The sequence below is a fragment of the Hermetia illucens genome, chromosome 2 (genome assembly GCF_905115235.1).
Source record: "Hermetia illucens chromosome 2, iHerIll2.2.curated.20191125, whole genome shotgun sequence".
Classification (NCBI taxonomy): Eukaryota; Metazoa; Arthropoda; class Insecta; order Diptera; family Stratiomyidae; genus Hermetia; species Hermetia illucens.
The window spans coordinates 117,165,896-117,185,114 of record NC_051850.1 but is presented as its reverse complement, the minus strand read 5'-3'; the positions used below and the strand labels follow the sequence as shown (position 1 = coordinate 117,185,114).

The following is a 19,219-nucleotide window of genomic DNA, read 5'->3' as shown; positions in this document are numbered from 1 at the left end:
AGAATACGAACTGGGAAGATTGCTTTTAGCCGAGCGGTCTATTACAAAGATCTTTACGATTAACTGGACCTTCGGGATCGCAAGAGAGATCTGTGTCGACCTGTCGAAAGCCAACACCAACGCAAGCACGATATCTTTGATAGCGAAAATATTTCGAGCAGATTTCAAGGGAAGAATTTGCGTATCTTCTACTTTCAATAGCACTATCGGCATTTGGAGCAATTCCACCCGTCAGCGTTACTGGTGTTCTGAGATGGCGGCGAGGAAGAAGGGCAGCAACCCTGTCCGCTAGACCAAAACTGAGCGGGCGGGGGAAGCTGGGAAACGCTGTACTTACTATGCCTAGCTGTGATGCAGTAGGGGAATGCTCCAATGGCCACCAGACCTGAGTCTGCACAGGGACTCATCTGAAGTGACTTTGGGTCACGAAACCTTACCAGGGTGGATAGCCCCTGAATTCACATGTCTAAATTATTATTATTATCAGAGTGACAACGCAAAATGACCTTACACTTCATATGCACCTGCCTCAGACGAGTTACCCCGAAAAAGCCTTTAGAATGAATCTGCGAACCCCTCGGTTTTTGGAGACATCCTCAGCTTTACAAATTGATGTTTAATGAGATTTATATATGTACTTAGAGCAACAGTGCGCTAATCATACTTTTTCGCATTGCCTGCCCTTATTTTCAATGCTGTTACAAATTTCCTCAGATTTTTATGCATTTAGTTACAAAATTGGGGCGGACCTTCTAACTGCCATAATCGTGGTATTTAAATAAGTACATTTGGTATGAAAAAAATTATAAAGAGATAAAACGACAAACAAGCAGAATCCCGTGCCGCACACAAACTGGCTCATCAAGCGGATGCACGTCTCCGCAGCATTGATAGATGGGAAGTCAGGCAGTGGAACGCAGAGAGAGAAGGCGCTGGGGTCATTGGTCCAAGGGAGACGTACTTTGAACCAATGGGTAATCATACAAGCATATTCCAGGCGGATATACTATATATGCCATAGATAGATGCACCTCCTTTAACTTCGATAAGAACTACAGGAACATTGATATACTAACCGACAGGTAAGTGGCTATTAAGGAACTAAGGTCCTACCAGTTGAATTCTAAATTGTTATGGCAATGACATAACCGACTCAACACGCTCAGCTCGCGTAATAAGGTCTGGATACCCTGTGTTCCACATTGGGTTAGAAGGTAATGCGGTAGCAGACGAGCTGGCCGGAAATGGGATGGTGACTACTACGTTAAAAATCCATGGGGAATACAAATCCAAACGTTCGAAAGATTGTCTAAACCTCGCCACCATTGACGTTGTTCACGGCGGGCACCGCCTGCAGATTTTGTGAAGAGAGAGAGAGAAAATCTTCACACATGTTCTTACTTGTGCAAAGTAGTTTGAGGCCAGTAAGAGAATACTTGGAAGTAGGGAACATAATAAAGTTCCTGTCGCTTATAGGCTTAAACGACATACTATAATTTATAGGTATATTATAACTACTTCGGATACCATCTTGTCGTAGTGCAACCCCGGACACACAGGACGCAGGAGACTCTTCAGTTAGCAGCGGTTGTGTATACAAACAGAAAGGCTAGTCAAACTAACCTGTAGCATATCAAAGCATCTTCTTATCTACTGCCAGCAAGTTTGGCGAAGTTGCAGGTCTGTCCTTATATATTTCTGGTGCAAGAGCCGTGGGTTCTGTGGTATTGGATCAGTAAAGGGGACTAGGATCTTCTTCGATGAAAGAGAGCCTTCGTCCTGATGTTAAAATTGTAGCAGGCGACCATCCTAAGATAATTCTGTTCCCAAGACCTAGTTGCGGTCAACTTACAATGCCAGATTAATGGCAGGAGAAACATCATAGTTGCTTCCGCTTACTTACCCTATGATTCTTTGTGTCCTCCGCCGAGAAACGCAGAATCAAGTGGCCTTGAACTGTTATTATAATAGGTTGTGAAAGTTCAGTATATTTGTTGGGGGTGTAGAAAATGAAATCCAAGACGAGAGAAGCTGTTTGAGTTTATCACTTCAGCTGGTCTGATGACTGTGAACACAGCATGCGCCCTTAGGTTCGTGAAGCCAAGAAGAAGTGAAGTAATTGACTTAAGAATGTGCACTGTGAAGTAGTTAGTATTGACTGAGGGTGGCGATTGCTACATGAAGTCTCACTCTCAAATTACCATTACTTTGAGTTTAGTTTGACTGATGCAAGCGAATAGTCTGTAATATAAAGACCGAATCCGGGATGGATTGGACAACTTTCAACGAACATCTTGGCACTAAAGTGCAGCTCCCTCTTGGACTGAGCACTTTTTCGGCAATAGAAAGTCAATTGAAAACTCTGAATCGCACACTTTTAGAGTGCTTTGAAGAGACTTGTCAAATTTCCCGAGGGTAAAGCGTAAAACGGTTCCATAGAGGAAACGAGAACTGCAAAGACTGAGGAAATTAACCAGATGACTTCTGAATCGTACCTGTAGAAGCATCAAGAATGAAGACTGGTTAAATTTCTAGAACTCACAGCGCGAATAGAGGAGATTCGTAAAACGTTGAATGTGAGACACCTTTAGAGCATACTGTGAGAAACAGGAAAGAGAAAGGCTGACTTCTAGGCTGTGCAGGGTCGCTAAAAACGTCAGTGAGTCGGCGAAGTTGGACTCTCTTAGAAAACAGGATGGAACTTCCCCGAACTGCTGAGTTGAGTGTTGGAAGTACATCATCCGGGAAAACAGGTGCCAGAAGTCAGAGGGAGAGACTTGGCGGTTTCTGCAAACCCTTCGACATGAAAGTATTGCAAGGAGAATTGAAACAAGCAAGAGCGGTTGCTACCAACGAAAAGGTGGGAACCGCTATACTATCCTTTGAACATTTCAAAGCATCTGGCATGGATGGCATCAGTGATGCTAAAGGAGCACTTAGAGCAACTCATAAGAAATATTACTCGAGCATGCCTTGCTTTTGACTACGTTCCTACCTCTTGGCATGATCATTTTTGTCTGTCAAGACTGGTTGAGCTTCATATGCGTGAGAAGGCGCTAAGGTCGCACTTAATAAATGAAAACCAATACGCTTACGAACGTGGAAGGTTCTGTGAGTCAGCTCTTCACTCTTTGGTTTCAAAGAGGAGGCAAGAGAGGGCAACTCTGAAAGGCGAGTACGTGATGGGTGTGTTTGTGGACATTGAAAGCTCGTTTGACTGTGCGCCTTTCCGAAAACTCTGTGATGTCGTCAGCTAGCATATTGTTGAAACCTTAATTAAGTGGATATGTGCTATGCTAACGGAGAGATTGTTGTGTGTTGAAATCGATGTTGATCGCGCGGAAGCGACGAAAGGCTGCGCTCAAGGAGGTATGCTATCGCCATTTCTGTGGAGTGTTGATCGATTCACTGCTATGCGAACTGCAAAATGTGCCAATACGCGCTGAAGTTTATGTCAATGACGTGGCTATGCTAGTTGCTGGTCGAGGTCTTAAAGGGAAGGGTGTGTAGAAAAACACAACGCGCCGTTGATTTGATTGACATTTGGTGCCTCAGGCATGGACTTTCAGTAAATCCAAATAAAACCACAACAGTACTATTTACAAAAAGGAGGAAAATGAATGGTCTTTGCCTTCCAAGGATGTGGGGTACTCTTCAACTCTCCCTAGTAGTGAAAAATCTTAAGAGTTATTCTGGTTAAGAAGCTTCTTTGGAACAAACATACATAGGTAAAGATGATACGAGCTCTGACAGCTTATGGGTTGTGTAGTCGGATCTTTGGCTCGGCCTCGGTCTGGGGACTTAGGCCTCAAGTAGTAATGTAGATATATGTATATTGCTATCATTAGGCCGATGTTCGCTGATACATCCGTAGTATGGTAGGTTAAGGTGAATCTACAGACTTTTCACTGTAAACTAGCCACACTAATTATATTAGATCTAGGGGGACACAATGATTGTGGGGGGCACATAGCATTGTAAGAGTTATTGGGAGAACTGAATCCAGTTTTCGCAATGCTGTTCGGTAGAAGATATGAAGTTATTTTGAAATGAGGATATACTGAATCGTTCAGGAAAGTAGAAATCGAGTGAACTCTGTTTCTAGATTCAATATGGCGGAACTACTCTGGGTACCCGGTTATTGTGAGGGAATAGAAATCGTAGATGCTTTAGTAAAACAGGGTTCGATTTTCCCAATACCCGGACCGAAATCGCTATCAAAAACTGGGAGCAAACTTCCCATAATGACAGGTTGCTGAACCTTAATGCTGCTAAACACACTAAACTTTTCTTGTCAGAACCAAACAAATATACGGCAAAGTTTATACTGTCGAAAAACGGGAAGACTTGCAGAACTATTGTGGCCATTCTGACTGACGATATTTCACTGGCAGGGCATATGTTTAGAATAAGAATTCCCCAAGAAGATACGTGTCCATCCTGTAATGAGGAAGCGGAAACCATGGAAAATATTGTATGTGAGTGCTACGCCTGTGGACGCATCAGACTTGATGTCTGATGATTTTTGGTGGTGATGTGCCGCAGCGGGTATTCCGTTAGACGCGGAATCGGGTACAATGGACCACGTGGCTCTCTCAGAGGCTTTGCCTCACCCCCACCGTAAACACACGCACACCAGGCCGATGATTACCTATGGGACGGTAATCTCGGCATACAGAACTGAACCTACCACAACAACCAAGGAGTTACACAAACTTGCCAAACGGCATGCTCCTCTCCATCTTTACATACAGGAGGGTAATCGACAGAATGTCCTGGAGTACTAGTGAGACAGGAAGCTGCCTAGACGGCATCGAGGTTTAACTTGGATAAGAAGTTTGAAACACCTTGGAGCAATAACACAAACGGGGGATGTGACATTAATATACGTCTTGAACCAGCAACTGATTACCTGATACTCTGTCGGATTGCTAACAGCAGAGGGAGCAGGTGCCGTAGTCATTTGTTTAAGGAGAAGGGGCTTTGGACCAATAGGTAAGCACAAGCGGAAAGTTACGCCATAGATAGATGTGCTTTCTTCAACCTCGAAAGAAATTATATGGGGGCAGAATATAGTTATTCTTATTGATAACTAAATGGCTACTAACCAACTTACGTTCTACCAGGTGACTACTAAACTGGTACGCAAATGCCTTAACAGACTAAAGATGCTCGGATCGCTCAATAAAGTCTGGATACTTTCGGCTCCAGGTCACATTTGGTTAGAGGGCAATTAGAGCGATGGGGCAGCGGACAGGCTGGGTAGGAAGCGAGCAACAACGCCGCTATACCGGCCAGAGCCATTCTGTGGAGTCGGAAGTGGATTCAAGGCTACTACGGGAAAAACGAAGAAGAATGATTGTGGCAACTGTACTAGGCGAACTTACCAGGAAAGGAACCGCGCAGGGTGCTCATGAGATGATACGAACCCAAGCGGTGGTAAGATTGTTTAAGCCTCACCACCATTGACATTGGTCACTGCAGGCTGAACTAACACCTAGGGATGGTAGAAATATCTACGGACACTGCCTATTGATTTTGAGGATTTTGAGGATGGTGATGAAGTCTCCACAAATGTTCTGGGACAGTGGCTAGCATTTGTGGAAAGTAGACTGAAGCATCTGGGAGAATGCTTGGAAATAGGGAACATAATAAAGTTCCTGTGCTATAAGCTTAAATGACATACTATATATAGGAATACTATATTCAGTCATAGTTACTTTTAGGACGTAGTTCTTCCCAATATTATTCTCATAAAATTATATTTTTTTATGAAGACATCGTCTGAGAGTCCAGCGAGTCCAGAGTCGTAGCGGAAGGTCGCGGTTCAAATCTCACTGGTGGCAGAGGGATTTGTTGTCGTGAGTGGATGCCGGATACCAGTCGATTCAGCTGTGAATGAGTACTTGAGCCAAATCTCGGGGGAGCACAATGCTGACCACATTGCCTCCTACAGTGTAGTGTACCGTCATGGTCTTGAATGAAGTGCTCTAATATATTTCAAGGCCCTGATCCAATCCCACCGATCCACCGATTTTTATAAATTAGGATTATATATTATATGCGTCCGAGGAGACAATTAATTTATATAGCTTCACGTTGACAATTTCTCCGGATTTTCATAGAGCGCTCATGGTAAACGTTTGAAAAAGTTTTGTTACACACTTCAGATGTAGTTGAAAGAGCATTATTAGGTTTGACAAATTTGGACAAACAAATTCGAGGAATTAGTGCTATCAATGATAGTTTTCTTGTATCAGACAATTACTAACCCCTTGTTCTAGTCGTTACTAAGGAGTATGACGGCATGTATACTATATTCGTTGGCCACCTTCTACTTTAAATCAAAAAATCAAAAAGAAATTCTCGATAATCTAATAACTTTTATATCCTTATTGTAAATTTTCCCGAGGAACTTACCTTCAACCATTCAACTGCTGGCACGGGTTCCCCATACCACGGACAGAACAGTATTAGCGGCAATCCACCTAGCAATGTAAGGTTCATTGCTGGCTCTCTGTCGATGTCACGTCCTTGCAATTGTGGTGCGACTGGAAATGTTTAAAAATAATCACGATCTTGATCTGATTTCCTTGGAAAAGTAAATCCGCTCATGACCGTCACATACCTAATACTTGCACCTTAACAGCTTTCTCGGCAGTGCCCATCGCATTAACTGCATGACACGTATACATTCCGGGCAACTTGCGGTTCGAGTTCTTTATTATCAGCATCAAGGATACTTTGTCCAAATCATAGTAAACTTTTCCATGAAAATTGTTCTCGTTTGTACTGGCTCCGGCTCCATTACTTAGAGCAATGTCATTTGTGTGTACATTATTGGTAGGATTTCCTGATTCGTCCAGGTCGAGGATGCCGTACTTTTCTTCTCTCGCTGGAGATACTTTCGATGTTCCTAGGATGATTTGCCCATTGTATGTCCATGTGACAATGGGGTGTGGATTTCCTCGCACGGCACAGCGGAGCATTAGATCTTCTGATTCAGAAATCTTGACCTCGTCCGTGATAAAAATGAATTTTGGTGCTTCTGGAATGGAAATATTTTTTCTTGGAAAGGAAGTGCTAGAAAAGGTAAGTGGACAGCTCTTTTGGAAATTTTAAACGTTTTCAAGTGACTACTTTATTAAGCTTATGCAATGAGAATGCACTTTGGCTTTCGAATAGTTGCTGATTTTGAGTACAATTACCTAAAACGTCGACTGTGTATGAAATATCTGCAGAGCCCACAGTATTCGTTCCGATGCACTTATATTCGCCTTGGTCATCCGGTTGGATATTCTTCAAATGCAGTGGTCCTCCAGTTTGTGGTAAAATCATTCTGAAATAGTTTTAAATAAATTGGCTTTACATGTTCACCACGATAGAAATAAAGTAAATTAAAATTGCTTTACTCATATCTTTCCCAAGTTATTGTCGGGTTAGGATTTCCAAGGAACGCGCACTTCAATTCGAGGTCCCCACCTGCGTGAATTTCTTTCCGGGTGTGCTTCGGTAGGTGAGTGGATGGAGGCGCTGTTGTGACCAATTAGTTTTCAATTGAATCTATTGAAAGCAGATAAATTTGAAAACTTCACCTAATATCTTCACAATGTATGAGTAATCTGCAGAGCCGAGGTCATTTCTAGCTTCGCAGTCGTATCTTCCGTCATGATATGGTTGCACATTTTTCAGGATTAGTTCTGGTTCTGTTGAAATAACTGTATTATCTTTCATCCATTTGACCTGAAAGGACAAGCGATGGTAATGTTTTTATATAAGCTAACAAAATAACTCGTGATAGATGGTTTTGAGCTCGGTTGACAAGGATTCAGAGGATTGAAAAGTCACAGGCATAAAGAAGTGGCTATCGACTATTCATTCCTTCAACGCGCCTTGTGTCGAGAAAGCGCCCTACTTTTCTCGTTGAAACTAAAGCCATGTTAGTCATGTAAGGGACCCTAACCATCCATAGATGGGGTACATTAGTTTAGGCTCAACTTTTCCAGTAATCTAATTAATCGGTGACAAAAAGTAGGACCAAGTGTGGAAAAAGCTACCTCACGAAAAAGTAACTGTCTCCAGTCAAATTACTTTCAGACGAACCGTCTTTGGAGAAACTACCCTGGGGCAAATTACAATTTTCAGTAGGTACTATGGCTAACGGGCTCCCCCTTGACACCACCTTGTCGTGGTGGGGGAGCTTGTGGTGGTTCACTACTACACTAAGAGTGTCCAAAAATACATGAAGATGGAAACAAAGGATTGTAACTCTCCAAGTGGTAAGAAGTCACAGACTTCGAATCCACCCGCGACACTGAGAAATCAGGTCATGGCCGAGGTACGGATTTTGGAGGTCTCACCTAATTCATGTTTCGCCACGGAGAAATCTGTGGAGTACAGGCTCTCCACTTCAGTGGAAAACCTACACCCGGTGTCTACGACGCGGTCAGCCAAAAAGGATAGTACAGCATCTCCCTTAATGAGAGCAACTGGAAATTTGACTACGGCCAGTCGGTTGGAAAATTCCTAGGTATTTGTAGAAGTCTGCCTCGGTCATAGCTTCGATGTGGAGGTCAGTAATGCTATGTCCGGTATGCGGCTCGTGATGACCTTTGCGTATGGCTTGGATTCGACACTTGTCTAATGCAAGCTCCATCCGAATATCATGGCTGAACACGTCTATTATTCGTAACAGAATTCTAAGATGGTCGTCAGAACCAGCATATAGCTTGATGTCATCTAAGTCATCAAGTGTGTCAGATCGCACTTAGCACGTAGGCCGTACTTTATTACAAAACCATGCCCTCTAGCATCATTCAGTAGCCATGAACGGGGGTTTAGTGCCATACAAAACCAAAGGGTTCTTAACGAATCCTCCTGGAAGATGCCCCTCCGTACATGGATGGGCTCTGAGTTATTGGCTCCTTCAGATGTACGCACTGATAAGGTGGTATGCCACCCTTCCATGCCTGTCGCCAAAAACTTTATTAGTTTCGGATCAATGCGGTACAGATGTAGGACATCGATTAGGCATAATCGATATAGCAACTAAAGAGGTTTCTTTGTCCACTAGTTGCTTGTCCTACAACTACCGAGTCGATAATGAGTTGCTCTTTGAAACCTTTTGACCCAACTCGGCAGCCCTTATGCTTCTCGGATCGAACGTTCTTGGTCTCGAGGTGCGCATTGACCCTTCCACTAATAATGGACGTTATGAATTTGTAGATGGTTGGTAAGCAAGTAATCGGTCTTGTATCTGCGGGGTCCTGCACCGTGTTCTTCTTAGAGATAAGGTAGGTAATCCCCGCAGTGAGGAAGGGTGAAAATCCTTCAGGTCGACTAACGACCTGATTAATGCTGTGTGCCAACCGACCGTGTATACTGGTGAACTTTTTGTATCAGATGCTCTGCACCCGATCCAGACCTGGCTCCTCTAGTTCTTTGAGCTATTTATGGCTCGTCGAACTTCGGCGCCGATTCACTCAGCATGCTAGGCGGGCAACTCTCATAATCCACCCCAGCCTTTAATCCACCATCTTTCAATGCTCTTTGGATCTTCTATTACTAATAGGGGTATTTATTTAAGAACAGTAGCGTTTTTAATTCTTTTTAGTCTATCAGAAATGAATAGCAGCCCAAAAATACGCTTTTTAGGCCGGTTTAGTTCGGTATAATTTTGCTGACAGATTTTTTACCAATGCGCAATAACTTTGCATTGTCTCGGCTTGATCAATCTTTCGTGGCTAAGGGCTCTGATTGCAAATCAATAATTTTGTATAGTTTATTAAGCACGTGCTCAAATAATGACTGTAAAAATGTATTTTTCCATTACAATATTGATAGGACAAAAATAATGCTCTAAGAACAGTTTTTGGCTTGGTGTGGAAAATTGAGTCAATGCGGTTTTCTCTTTTGAGAGGAAAGGGGTAGGAGGAATGAAAGGCCTAATTTCAAACCGAATGGATTGCTTCCACAGTACAGAACATGATAATAAATACTTTTTGCTATCTTCAACACATGCGCTATAATAAGAGAATTGACTTATTTTCGCATGACACTGTATTTTGAGGGGGAGATTTTATGTAGATGCATCACTCTGATTTTACCGACCGAGACCTGTTTCATTTTAAATGTGCTCCTCAAAACATTCAGAGTCCTCACTCTGCTATGTTTCACCCAATATTAGAAATGAGATTATGTATTATGTATTTTTCGGTGACTAGCCGATTTGTCGTCCGGATACCTGGATGCGCTAAGTCGTGAACCACGTGGAACACTTCCTTGTTAAAGGTGGCCGGAATGTATGACCGGGGTCCCTTTTCTGAGACTTCGCAGCATAGAAAGAGGTTCGAGCCGAAGATGGGCAATTCCCGATATATGTATTTGGGGTTGGATTTGAGGCTTTGAAGTACTGCGTCATCCTCCTGCGCCATGGCAATAGCTGAGAAGTCGAGTGCGGTGGGGATGTTAACCTCGGAGACACGTGACAAAGCGTCAGCAACTATGTTGTCCTTGCCGGACACGTGGTGGATGTATGGCGTAAAGTGGCTTATAAAGCTCAGGTGTCGAAGCTGACGAGGGGACGCTTTGTCGGGATTTTGTTTCAAAGCATATATGAAAGGCTTATGGTCCGTGAACACTGTGAACGGCCTGCCTTCAAGCGAGAAGCGGAAGTACTTAATGCTGTAGTTCCGTTGAGTGGGGTTTAACTGATGAAGCTCAACGGCTGCCAGACTTGATTCACCTTTTGGTGAAGAGCAGCACCTACTGCGCTGTCAGAGGCATCAACAAAAACGGCTAGGGGTGCACCTTGTCGAGGATATGCCATGAATATAACATCAGCCAGTTGCTGTCGGGATTTATCGAACGCGTGGACAGCCTCTTCAGACCACACAATCTCTCGTGTGTCCTTTGTTTTGGGGCCAGATAAGTACGCGTTCAAAACGGACTGGTGTTGGGCGGCCTTGGACAGGAAACGACGATCGAAGTTTAGCATGGCCAAGAACCTCCATAAATCCTTCACGGTTTTCGGACACGGGAAACTTGAGATCGCTTGCACCTTGTCTGGGTCAGGCCATATTCCGCCAGGGGAAATGAAGTGGCCGAGGAATCTCACCTGTGTTTGCAGGAACTTGCATTTTTCACCGTTTAGACTAAACCGGCCTCAAGGAGACGTTGAAAAACGCACTCGAGATGGGCTAAGTGCTCAGACTCTGTGGAAGAAGCGACCAAAACATCATCCAAGTACACGAAGCAGAAATCGAGGTGTCGCAGGACCGAGTGAATGAATCTTTGAAAGGTTTGCGCCGCATTGCACAATTCGAAAGTCATCCGGGTGAACTCGAAGAGTCCAAAGGGTGTGCATATTGCCGTCTTTGGTATGTCTTCTGAAGCTACAGGGATTTGATGATAAGCCTTGTCTAAGTCAAAGGTCGAAAAGATGGGGCAATTTGCGAAAAGATGCGCAAAGTCATGGATGAGCGGAATTGGATATCGTTCTGGAACAGTCTTTGCATTTAGTCTTCTGTAATCCCCACAGGGGCGCCGTTTGGCTTAAGGACCATATGCAGTGGGGAAGACCAACAGCTGTTTGAAGGTCTACAGATATCCTGTTGAACAAGCTGTTCAAATTCTTTCCGCGCAACAGCCAGTTTCTAGGGTGGTAGAGGACACACCTTCGAGAAGATCGGGGAACCAGTGGTGTTAATGTGGTGCTGCACATTGTGCTTCACAAGTTTAGAGAGACTACACTCGGTAGTAATCCGGTTGAACTTTTGGAGAAGTGCCCGAACACGAGAATCGGTAATGTCTTCTCAAAGTACGGAAAGATTGTTACCTGGGTGAGATGCCATTTAGCCCGACGAAATAAGGTTGGTCGTGGGATCTATAAGAGACTTGTTGTGCAAGTCTACTAGCAACCCATAGTGACACAAGAAGTCTGCGCCTAGTATGGGGAAGCTGACATCCGCCAGGATGAAACGCCACGAAAGCGTCCTAAGCAAGCCAAGATTCACGTTCACTTGCCTACATCCGTAGGTGTTAATTCGGGAGGAATTTGCTGCCGCCAGTTTCAACGGTTGAGGAAATAGTCGATGATGCCGGGGTACGGGAAGAACTGAAACCTCCGTATCAGTATCTACGAGATAGCTAGATAGATAGCTAAATTGTTAGGCAACGTGGCGCTGCGTTCGGGGTGGCCGTCGCCAGGACCCCCCGTGGACGTAGTTTTTTGAGGTAGGTGCGAATTTACGCGGGATCGTACATTTGGTGGCTTTCTCGCCGAATCTGCGATGGTACCAACAAATACTTCGGTCCGTAGGTTGTCCTGACGTCCTGCTACCCGATCGCCCTTTTCGAGCAGAAGACCGCGAGCGAACTCGCGGCCTGGCGCCCGAACGATGAGCGTCCAGTGTCACCCTCATTTCAGCCATACTGGCCACTAGCGCGGCTATTTCACGTTTCAGCTCGCCAACTGCGTCAGAAGGCTGCTGAACCGCCGCTATTGTTGGACGCGCGTGCACTTCGTGCACCTTATCGGCCGCAGCCGCCGAAGAACCGGAGACGCACGCGAGCACCGCCTGGGTGCCCTCCTGGAGTCGTCGCAACCAGAGCGATTTTAACAAGTCGTCGTCGATCTTGCTCCCTCCCACCCAATTACCTCATTTCGCGAAGCAATTGCCTGGGAGTGCGATCGCCCAACGACAAATCTGCCAGCAAGTGATCCAGCTTAGTTGACTCACTTATCGACAGGCGTTTGATTAACTCGCTCTTCAACAGTGTGTAGGAGGCCGATTTCACAATATCGGCTACCAGGAGGATGGATTCCTCCTCCAGCCCTACAATCGCGTGGTTAATTTTGGTTGTTTTCGCCGTTATTTCGGGCATGTGTCTTGATTGTCACACAAGATTTGAAGCACAAATTGGGTGAAAATATCCAAATATCACCGGTAAGGTAGTAGACTTTCCACTCGGATGATCATGTCGGGGTCGCGACTTTTGCTAAAATTACTCTTTCTTGGAAAGTCCTGAGTATAATGCTGCCTCTTTCTGGGAAAATATTGAGTTCCTTCGTTGAATGTAATTTATTTTTATTTAAATACAACTCGCTTCGTTTCTGACAAAATACGGAGTTCTTTGGGTTTTATGTATTTTTATTTTCATTTAAATACAACTCATTTCGATGAACAAGACTTTTCTCCACTCTATTACTTAAAAGCTGACATTCCCCCAAAAAAACGATTCATTTTTTTTTTTTATTTGTCATTTTTAACATGGCCTGCTCCGCCACGGAGAACACCGATGGTGGCCACTGTCAATCGAATTAACAACATTCGAAATTTATTTGCGCCACAAATTTATGGTGACATTTTGAGTCCTAGACCGTCAATTTTTGAACCAATGGTCGATTTTCGAAAAGTAGTACTCGAGACCTTTAATTTGATACACCACATGACCACACTTAAAAAAAAAATATTTACCCCCTTTTGCATGTATGAAGAGTCCCTCTTAAACTCAGCTCCCCCAGTCAGTACAGTGATGTGGTGGCGGTTAAAAGGAAAGCGGGTGCCTCTGTCAATGTCTTCACTACCTGTCTAAGAGAGGAAGTATTTCCCAGAAAGTGAAAATTTAGGAACTATGTAATGATTATTTTTAAGTGAGTGGGGATTTAATTCCTTCTCCTTTTTAATATAAAATGGTATTGTGAACTATAGTATAACCGTCGGAGTGCCGCAATTTTTGTTGTGGGAAATTATAAATGCTGGAATGCTGGGTCCCCCTTATCTTCCTGGGGAGATACATTAATTGTAGTTTTTGAGGAACAAGAGGAAGATGCATCCCAGGCAGTGAATTAATCCATTCGAGTTATGGGGAAGATGGAGACCAGAAGACAAAAGCTGTGTTTGTCAGTGAGTGGGAGGAGGAGGTATTTCCTCACAATCAAGGTAGAAGGCTGTTTAGCATGGTCAAAATTTTCAATAAATTTTGCGGGTAGTAATTGCTGAACACTGAACATATACAAAACGCAGAAGTAGAAGTTTGTACGAAGGTAGCATACTGGATCAATGAATTTGCTAGTATTGGAGTGCTTCACTGCCTTGGAAGCGTATATAAGAATTAATATCAAAGATATAGTCCTTATTGGGGTGTTATCAGGAGCAAATAAATTATGTTTTTGTGCAGTTCATCACAGGATACTAGGTTATCCGGGCTATTTGGATTACATTGGACGTAATAGTACTTCTTTTTATGAAATGAGTGCAGATGCTCCAAGCACGTCTTCTATCACTGTTTCAAATTATTAGGAGAAAATATTTCCTTCAGTAGGCATTTTTCGATAAAAATCTATAAATTTTTATATTATGTGTATTATTATTATTCTGTTAAGGGAAAGTCGCACCGCGTCCTTGAAGAACTATTGTGCCCCTTTTACTGGTTATAGTATACCTATTGATCATAATATCTCAAGCAGGTCTGTAACCGTTAGGAACTTTAGTATGTTCCCCACTTCCAGATGTTTCAGCTTTGCATCTGGTATTAAGTGTTCTCCCAGATGTATCGACCTACTTTGCACAAGTGCCGGACACTGTCCCAGGACGTGCATAAAGGTTTCGTCCTCCTCCTCACAAAACCTGCAGGCAGTGTCCGTAGATATCCCTAGCTTTCCTAGGTGATAGTTCAGTCGACAATGACCAGTGAGAATTCCCACTATGATTCGGAGGTTCTTTTTGGTGAGGTTTAAACAGTCCTTTGTACGCATGGGTTCGTATCCCCAATAAGCACCCTGGACTGCTCTATCCCTCGTAGGCCCGCCCAATATAGTTCCCTCAACCGTTTCTCTTCGTTTCTTAGATGCCATGAAACCGTTTCCGATTCCACAGAAGGGTTCTGGCCCGTGTAAAAGCATCCCTGCTCCCTTCTTGGCTAGTTCATCCGCTGCCTCGATGCCTTGCAACCCTGCATGGCCTGGAACCCAAAGAATCCAGATCTTGTTGGACGAGCCGAGTGTATTCAGTCTCTCAAGGCATTCCCATACCAGTTTAGAGTTCACCTGGTTGGACCTAAGTGCCTTGATCGCTGCTTGTCTATCGGTGAGAATAACTATGTTCTGCCCCCTGTAGTTCCTTTGCAGATTAAAGGAGGCATATTTGTCTATGGCGTAAATTTCCGCCTGGAATATGCTAGTGTACCTGCCCATTGGCTCAAAGTACATTTTCCTTGGACCAATGACACCGGCACCCGCTCCCTCTGCTGTGAGGGATCCGTCAGTGTACCAAGTAATCAGTTGCTGGTTTAAGCCGTATGTCGCAGCCACGCTCTCCCAGTTTGTCTTGGTACTCCAACGTGTTTTAAACTTCTTATCGAAGTGAAACCTAGTTGTCATGTTGTCCCTCGGTATCAGTAATTCGGGATACCCCGCCTAGAAAGGATATCAATCTTCCTTCGATTTAGGCAGCTCCCCGCCTCACTCATACTACCGGCCATCCTGAATATTGAACTCCTTGCCTGCATCTGTATGTGCAGATGGAGAGGGGTTAATCCCAGAAGGACCTCCAGGGATGCCGTTGGGCATGTCCTCATTGCCCCACTGATACACACGCAAGCCAGCCTTTGGAGCTTATGTAATTCCCTGGCTTGTGTGCTGAGTTGGGTTCTTTCTGCCCAGATTACCGCTCCATAGGTAATCATTGGCCTTACTATTGCAGTATATATCCAAAGTAGTATCTTCGGGCTGCAACCCCATTTTTTTCCTGCTATGGATCTGCAAGTCAACAGAGCCCTCGTGGCTTTCCGACAAGTGTTTCCGACATGTGTCTTCCAGAGTAATTTTTGGTCTAGCGTAATTCCCAAATATCTGACTTCTTTTTCTCGTTTCACCTCCATATCATGTAATGTTATAGCTCTCAGGTGATCCAGCTTACGCCTCCTAGTGAATGGTACTATGGTGGTTTTGGTTGAGAGAGAGAGTGCCAGGGTGTTTCCCACTCCTTTGCGGCTCAGGGCATCCTGTATCTCTGTGTGCGATGTGTTGTCGAATGCTCCTTCGATATCCAAAAACGCGCACAGTGCAATTTCTTTTGTTTCTATGGCATCCCGTAGTACCTCTGTCAGCTGATACAGAGCAGTTTCAGTTGACCGTCCTGCCCGGTAAGCGTGTTGACAGTGATGTAGGGGATTACGCTTTAGAACGTTAGTTATAATATAGTTGTCTATGACCTTCTCCACCGTTTTGAGTACGAACAATGTTAGGCAGATTGGTCTGAAAGATTTAGGGTGAAAAGGATCCTTTTTACCCGCTTCCGGAATAAAGACCACTTTTGCCCGTCTCCATGCCCTTGGTATGTAACCCAGTGCTATGCTCCCCCTTACCACCCTCAGAAGAGACTCTAAGATAATTCCTAGGCCTCTCTGGATAAGTACTGGGAGAATGCCGTCTACTCCGGGAGATTTCATTGGTTTAAAAGTTCCCACTGCCCATCTTAGCCTAGCTTCTGAGCATACCTCTTTTGCTAGTTTCCAGCTCTTTTTCCTTCCCCTTTTATTCGTTGTTGGGGTATCAGGCAGGTTGTTGTCGCCTGCCGCCGAGGGGTAGGACCCCGGGAAATGAGTTCTGAGAAGCAGGTGTACCCTGTCCTCCTCATTCTCGGTGAATGTCCCATCTTCCTTTTTCAAGCAGACAGAGGATATTCCCCCGTTTTTTGCTACAGCCTTGTACAGCCTGGTTGCTTCTATGATCTGTGCATATTACGTGTAACTCGTCATCCAAGGAATTCCAAAGGGGGGAGGGGGATTCAGAAGTTGTAATCATTGCTTTTTGAACTTAAAAATATTTTTAAAAAATCCTTAGGTTTACAGCTCTGCGACTTATCTAAAAAACGTAACATTCCTTGCTGCTAAAATGCTTGGAATATATAAGTTGCTATGATGATAACATGAACAATAAAATATTTCGCCTATGATACTTGGCTGGAACCAAAATTAATAACTAAGAAATGGTCTCTTACCTTTGGTTGGGGAAATCCCTCCATTGGGCAGTTAATCTCCAGATCCTCTCCAGCCTCCACCTGCACCTCAGGAATTTGTGTAGCATCACCGAATTTCTCGATGACATCGTTGGTTATAACTCGAGGTGGTGCTAAAACTTTCACTTCTTGCGAGAAATTACGGCTTCCCGCTTCGTTTTCGGCAACACATGTGTAGTTTCCGCGGTCGCTTAGTGAAGCCCCAGGAAGGTCAAGCTTGGTTGTTGCGGTACCTGTCGGTTCAGCATGGAACTTGAAATCGTCTTTATACCAGGTGACTTTTTTGGCATTGATAAATGGACAAATTATTTCGAGATTTTCGCCTTCGGTGACGTTGATTTTGGTCCTTAAAATTGACTGGATATCCACAAGTCGTGGAGGTTCTTGAGAAAACATAGGGAGCTTTGACTTTTGCTATAAAATTGATTGATTGGTTTGATATATACCTATTGCGGCAATAGTAACGGTTTTTGTGTCAGCACCTTCAGGACTTTGCGCAATGCAAGTATAATTTCCTGAATCAATTTTCCCAAATGTTACATCCAGATATTGCTGTTGGGGACCTAAAATGTAGTAAAAACTCCCATTAAAACGTAAATTTATGTAACGGCCCCAAAGGACAAATAATTTTGTTGATATCCTGTTTGAGTTTGCAAATGTTCGAAGTGGGGGAGCGAAAATTGTGGCTTGTGTAGCTTGTACTTATTATCCTTACCGTCTGTAAACTTCTCGCCATCTTTCGCCCAAAAAACATCCGGACGAGGAGTTCCTTGTGCAGTACAAATAAGCGAAAAGGATGTATCGACTGTGACGTTGATGTAAGGATCAAAATGTGAAAGCACCTTAGGTGGTTCTGCAAATTATAAAATTTCGTTGTTTTAGTTTTAAGGTTCAAGACTCAACTAGGCTCCATTTGAGTTCCTTTTGTTATGAATAATTAAATTACTTTAAAAGGACTTTCTCACCTGTCACAGTAAGGAATGTAGTTCTTTGTTTTTCGCCAATTGTATTTGAAGCTTCACAAATATATGGGCCTGCCATGCTGGGATTTACATTTACCAATAATAAATCACCGCCTTCTAGTAAGTAAGCCGAATTCGTAGGTGGTTTTGCATCGAATGTCCACACTATATTGGGCTGTTCATAAAGTTGCCGAAATTCTAATATGTAAATTTACAATAAAAACGAAAACCTACAATTGGGAATCCTTCTGCCCGACATTTGAGAGTTACATTTTTTTGAGTCCGGACAGATACCGAGTCGTCTTCCTCAGGAAAAATAGATGGCGGAACTAAAAATGGTTAAAGTAGATATTATGAGGGAACGGAGGAGGAGTTTACATTGAATTTTATTGCCTGCTTCGTTGCGGCTTTCACTCAATATATGTCTATAATAAAAAAAATTTACCATAAACAATGAGAGAGACAGTTATTGCAGCTTCTCCAGCTTCATTTGTAGCCTTACATGTGTACATGCCATTGTCCTTATATTCAGCCGTAAAACTGAAAATAAACGAAGTTAAGTATGAAGTTTCTGGTTACCAGGAAATAGCAGAAGCTTGAATGATTGGCTGGTAGGGGGTAATGATTTAGAGAACAAGCAAAAAACGTTAGTGATGCCCTATCTCAAGATCAAAACTAAGTAAGGTAAGGTCAGAAAAGCCCTTGATATTGAGAAGCTTCAGCAGTCTGAATGAAAATAAACTTTACTTTGTACGGTGCAGAAAGAATCTATAGTTTGGAATGTTTGAAGTATTTTTTTCGGGCTAGTCCTAGAACTCTCCTGCCTTGATATTAGAGCTATAACAGTTACTTAGAAGTAGTTCTGGCCAGGTCAGACAACCAGAGAAGAATCCAGCAAGGTTGTCTTCCTTTGCAGTTCTACTAATAGACATTTCCAGAAATGGACATCTTAGTTCGATCTTTCTGATTGTTTCAAACATAAATATTACGTATAAGAGGAGGACAGTTCCTGTCAACCCATGTATGCAGTTCTGAAGTTTATAGTTAGTCCTCTCTTTAACAATTGGCGAGCCCAGAAAGAAGTAGCAAAGCAAGAAAAACTCAAATTAGAAATAAACCAGCGGAAATCGGAATTCTCCGATCGAATGTTGGTGCCGTGAAAAGTGTAAGTGAATTTCTTGCGACTGCTGCATTTCCCGAGTATATTCCCAAAGGAAATAGAAGACAAGTCGCTTC

General features: G+C 43.5%; 1 protein-coding gene across 2 annotated transcripts in view; it reads right to left on the bottom strand.

Annotated features, from left to right (window-relative positions):
- Positions 1-19,219, bottom strand: part of LOC119648649 (hemicentin-1-like) — a 125,207-nt gene that overhangs the window by 20,889 nt on the left and 85,099 nt on the right. For both annotated transcript variants that reach the window (XM_038050421.1, XM_038050422.1), the window contains exons 16-26: positions 18,429-18,523; positions 18,218-18,312; positions 17,987-18,158; positions 17,737-17,874; positions 17,468-17,584; positions 17,004-17,404; positions 7,596-7,743; positions 7,413-7,533; positions 7,209-7,339; positions 6,629-7,048; positions 6,421-6,551 (exon numbers count right to left, since the gene is read on the bottom strand). In XM_038050421.1, coding sequence (XP_037906349.1) covers positions 6,421-6,551; positions 6,629-7,048; positions 7,209-7,339; positions 7,413-7,533; positions 7,596-7,743; positions 17,004-17,404; positions 17,468-17,584; positions 17,737-17,874; positions 17,987-18,158; positions 18,218-18,312; positions 18,429-18,523 — 1,969 coding nt within the window. The remainder of the gene's footprint in view (positions 1-6,420; positions 6,552-6,628; positions 7,049-7,208; positions 7,340-7,412; positions 7,534-7,595; positions 7,744-17,003; positions 17,405-17,467; positions 17,585-17,736; positions 17,875-17,986; positions 18,159-18,217; positions 18,313-18,428; positions 18,524-19,219) is intronic.